Below are 4,966 nucleotides of genomic sequence, written 5' to 3'. Positions count from 1 at the left end.
TTGTAACAAGAATAGTAAGAGTATTTTCCTAGATCTCATCCCGCCAGAACATACGCAGTTTAACGATAGAGTTATCACGGGACATTTTTCCTTATAGTGCAATCTTCAGGATGCGCTAACACGTGACCAGATATCGCAGCACCCTGGCAGCACCCTGGCAGCACCCTGGCAGCACCCTGGCAGCACCCTGGCAGCATCCTGGCAGCATCCTGGCAGCACCCTGGCAGCACCCTGACAGCACCCTGGCAGCACCCTGACAGCACCCTGGTAGCACCCTGGTAGCATCCTGGCAGCACCCTGGCAGCACCCTGGCAGCACCCTGGCAGCACCCTGGCAGCACCCTGGCAGCACCCTGGTAGCACCCTGGCAGCACCCTGGCAGCATCCTGGCAGCACCCTGGCAGCACCCTGGCAGCACCCTGGTAGCACCCTGGCAGCACCCTGGCAGCACCCTGGCAGCACCCTGTCAGCACCCTGGCAGCACCCTGGCAGCACCCTGGCAGCACCCTGGTAGCATCCTGGCAGCACCCTGGCAGCACCCTGGCAGCACCCTGGCAGCACCCTGGCAGCACCCTGGCAGCATCCTGGCAGCATCCTGGCAGCACCCTGGTAGCACCCTGGCAGCACCCTGGCAGCACCCTGGCAGCACCCTGTCAGCACCCTGGCAGCACCCTGACAGCACCCTGGCAGCACCCTGGCAGCATCCTGGCAGCACCCTGGCAGCACCCTGGCAGCACCCTGGCAGCACCCTGGCAGCACCCTGGCAGCACCCTTGCAGCACCCTGGCAGCACCCTGGTAGCACCCTGGCAGCACCCTGGCAGCACCCTGGCAGCACCCTGGCAGCACCCTGGCAGCACCCTGGCAGCACCCTGGCAGCACCCTGGCACCACCCTGGCACCACCCTGGTAGCATCCTGGCAGCACCCTGACAGCACCCTGGCAGCACCCTGGTAGCACCCTGGCAGCATCCTGGCAGCACCCTGGCAGCACCCTGGCAGCACCCTGGCAGCACCCTGGCAGCACCCTGGCAGCACCCTAGCAGCATCCTGGCAGCACCCTGGCAACATCCTGGCAGCACCCTGGCAGCACCCTGGCAGCACCCTGGCAGCACCCTGGCAGCACCCTGGCAGCACCCTGGCATCACCCTGGCAGCACCCAGGCAACACCCTGGCAACACCCTGGCAACACCCAGGCAATACCCAGACAACACCCAGGAAACACCCAGGCAACACCAGGCAGCACCCAAGCAACACCCAGACAACACACAGTCAATGCACAGGCAACACACAGGCAACGCCCAGTCAACACCCTGGCAACACCCAGGCAACACCCAGGCAACACCCAGACAACACCCAGGCAACACCCTGGCAACACCCAGGCAACACCCAGGCAACACACAGGCAACGCCCAGTCAACACCCTGGCAACACCCAGGCAACACCCAGGCAACACCCAGGAAACACCCAGACAACACCCAGGCAACACCCTGGCAACACCCTGGCAACACACAGGCAGCACCCAGGCAACACCCAGACAACACCCAGGCAACACGCATGCAACGCCCAGCAACACCCAGGAAACACCCAGGCAACACCCAGACAACACCCAGGCAACACCCTGGCAACACCCTGGCAACACCCTGGCAACACACAGGCAGCACCCAGGCAACACCCAGACAACACCCAGGCAACACGCAGGCAACGCCCAGCAACACCCAGGAAACACCCAGGCAACACCCAGACAACACCCAGGCAACACCCTGGCAACACCCTGGCAACACACAGGCAGCACCCAAGCAACACCCAGACAACACACAGTCAATACACAGGCAACACACAGGCAACATCCAGGCAACACACAGGCAACGCCCAGGCAACACCCTGGCAACACCCTGGCAACACCCAGGCAACACCCAGGCAACACCCAGGCAACACCCAGGCAACACCCAGACACCCAGGAAACACCCAGGCAACACCCTGGCAACACCCTGGCAACACCCAGGCAACACCCAGGCAACACCCAGGCAACACCCAGACAACACCCAGGAAACACCCTCGCAACACCCTGGCAACACCCAGGCAACACCCAGACAACAACCAGGAAACACCCTGGCAACACCCTGGCAACACCCAGGCAACACGCAGGCAACATCCAAACAATACACTGGCAACACCCAGGCAACACCCAGGCAACACCCAGGCAACAACATGCAACACCCAGGCAACACCCTGGCAACACCCAGGCAACACCAGGCAACACCCTGGAAACACCCAGGCAACACCCAGGCAACACCCAGGCAACACCCAGACAACACCCAGGAAACACCCTCGCAACACCCTGGCAACACCCAGGCAACACCCAGACAACACCCAGGAAACACCCTGGCAACACCCTGGCAACACCCAGGCAACACCCAGGCAACACCCAGGCAACAACATGCAACACCCAGGCAACACCCTGGCAACACCCAGGCAACACCAGGCAACACCCTGGAAACACCCAGGCAACACCCTGGCAACACCCAGGACACACCCAGACAACACCCAGGCAACACCCTGACAGTACCCTGGCAACACCCAGGCAACACCAGGCAACACCCTGGCAACACCCAGGACACACCCAGACAACACCCAGGCAACACCCTGACAGTACCCTGGCAACACCCAGGCAACACCAGGCAACACCCTGGCAACACCCAATACACACCCAGGCAACACCCAGGACACACCCAGGACACACCCAGGCAACACCCAGGCAACATCCAGACAACACCCAGGCAACACCCTGGCAACACCCAGGCAACACCAGGCAACACCCTGGCAACACCCTGGCAACACCCTGGCAACACCCAATACACACCCAGGCAACACCCAGGCAACACCCAGGCAACACCCAGGCAACACCCAGGCAACACCCAGGCAACACCCAGGTAACACCCTGGCAACACCCAGGACACACCCAGGCAACACCCAGACAACACCCAGACAACACCCAGGCAGCACCCAGGCAACACCCAGGCAACACCCAGGCCACACCCAGGACACACCCAGACAACACCCAGACAACACCCAGACAACACCCAAGCAACACCCAGACAACACCCAGGCAACACCCAGGCAACACCCTAAAATAATGGTAAAGTAATCTCTCAATGTATTTAAATTTAGAGACATACACTTCTCGGTGTATATACACCGAGAGATATACATCTCTGGGTATGTATACATCCCGTGACGTGGATGTTAGAACAGGCGAGGTTAGGCAACCCATCTCACTCTATATAAACCAGTGTTGTCCTCGCCACTGTGTCAGTTGTCAACCAGAGGACCAAGATGAAGGTTCTTGCTGTGCTGCTGGTGGCTGTGGTTGTCTGCTGTGGCGGGAGAATTAACAGTTCTTCAGGTATTTTTTGCCACTGGCCATTTCGTAATATTTTTCGTATATTGAAATATTTCAGTCGAAGATAAATTTTGTAAGATTTCGTAAAATGGACGAAATTCTGTTTAAAATATCTGATTATTAAACGAGATTTGTCTTGTGATTGTGTTATTCTGTTGTACATTGTATATTTTTGTTTAATGAGTTTGGATTTGAGAAGGACGTGCCTAGTATGGGCCAGTAGGTCTGCTGTAGTGTTCTTTATTCTTAAGTTCTTATGTATGTTACTCTATGTGGCATAGTCTCTTTTTAATTATGTCAGTTTTTATCCATCTGTGTAGAAGTTCCTCTATGACTCTCTTTTCATAAGAAGATAAGAATGGAGGAACACCGCAGTAGGCCTACTGGCCCATACAAGGCAGGTCTTTTTCAAAACCACTCCTTCCCATACACCTGTTTGTCCAGCCTTTTCCCAAACTCACCCAAGAATACCTTCAACACATCAGGTACTAACCAAACCCAGCCTTTGGGAGAGAAGAAAATCAGTTTAGCACGTGAGAAAGTAGAGAAGTGTTCTCTGCATTTCTGACTCTCATTTCTTTGAATCGGAAATTTCCACTCTTCATAATTCGTTTTCCCGTCTTGGCTACCCTTCCCATTTCATAGACTCTGCCTTCTCACGTGCTAAACGTAATTTCTTCTCTCCCAAACTCTCTACTCCTGGGAACTCTTCTGTCCTCTGCCTTCCCTACATTTCCGGTCTTTCTAATCTCAACAATTCTCTCCGTCCCTTAGACATCAAACTTACTTTCCGCAAGACTAACACTCTTCGCACTAATCTCGTTCATACCTCTCCTCCCTCTACAGATGTTCCTGGTGTCTACTCTATTTCTTGCTCCTCCTGTCCTCTTCAATACTTTGGAGAAACTGGTCGATCTCTTTCTGACAGACTTAGGGAGCACAAAAATAGTGTTAGGCTTGCCGACACTAACAATGCTCTGTTCTGTCACGTCAGAGATCATAGCCATCCTGTAGACTGGTCTTCTGCTAAAACTGTCTTCCCTACTTCCAACTTTAACAGTCGCTGTCTAGTTGAATCCTCCCTAATACACAACTTTCCTTGTATGAACCTTAGCCCTGGCTTCGTCTCTGTAGATGCCTTCCTCTCCCACTACATTGTAAAATACTCCAAACCTCAGAACACCCGTGACTTAACCTAATTCTGTTGTTCTCCTCCTCCTTCTACCTCTGATCCTTTCCTATTTTCCTTTTTCTTGCTTTGGGTTTCCTTTCTCCCCCGTCTACCTGTGTTTTTGGTCTTACCCCTTGTAGACCCTTATCTCTCGTGCAGAGCTCCTCTTTCTTGGCCTTTGGCTGACCCCATCACTACTTCCTCTCCTGCTGTCTTTGCATTCTTTTTCTCTCCCTCTCTCTGTTCTCATCCCTACTTTACACTGCCACTACTACTACTTCCACTACCTACCTTATCTCTACTACTACTAGTACTACTACTCTCGCCACTCTTGTCTCGTTCCTGCCAGCTGGCCCATATATACTGACTCCTCTCCTTTCTGTTAGTGTGACTTTGTA

At 55.0% G+C, this 4,966-nt stretch overlaps 1 protein-coding gene across 1 annotated transcript in view; it reads left to right on the top strand.

Moving 5' to 3' along the window:
- The first annotated feature begins 3,309 nt into the window (after positions 1 to 3,309).
- Positions 3,310 to 4,966, top strand: part of LOC128698351 (C-type lectin domain family 2 member D3) — a 4,063-nt gene continuing 2,406 nt past the window's right edge. The window contains exon 1 of the mRNA XM_053790557.2: positions 3,310 to 3,400. Within this exon, the coding sequence (XP_053646532.2) occupies positions 3,331 to 3,400 (70 nt within the window). The 5' untranslated portion in view covers positions 3,310 to 3,330. The remainder of the gene's footprint in view (positions 3,401 to 4,966) is intronic.

The sequence above is a fragment of the Cherax quadricarinatus genome, chromosome 92 (genome assembly GCF_038502225.1).
Source record: "Cherax quadricarinatus isolate ZL_2023a chromosome 92, ASM3850222v1, whole genome shotgun sequence".
Taxonomy (NCBI): domain Eukaryota; kingdom Metazoa; phylum Arthropoda; class Malacostraca; order Decapoda; family Parastacidae; genus Cherax; species Cherax quadricarinatus.
Note: the sequence above shows the minus strand (reverse complement) of the source record. Positions and strands in the feature narration are given on the sequence as shown.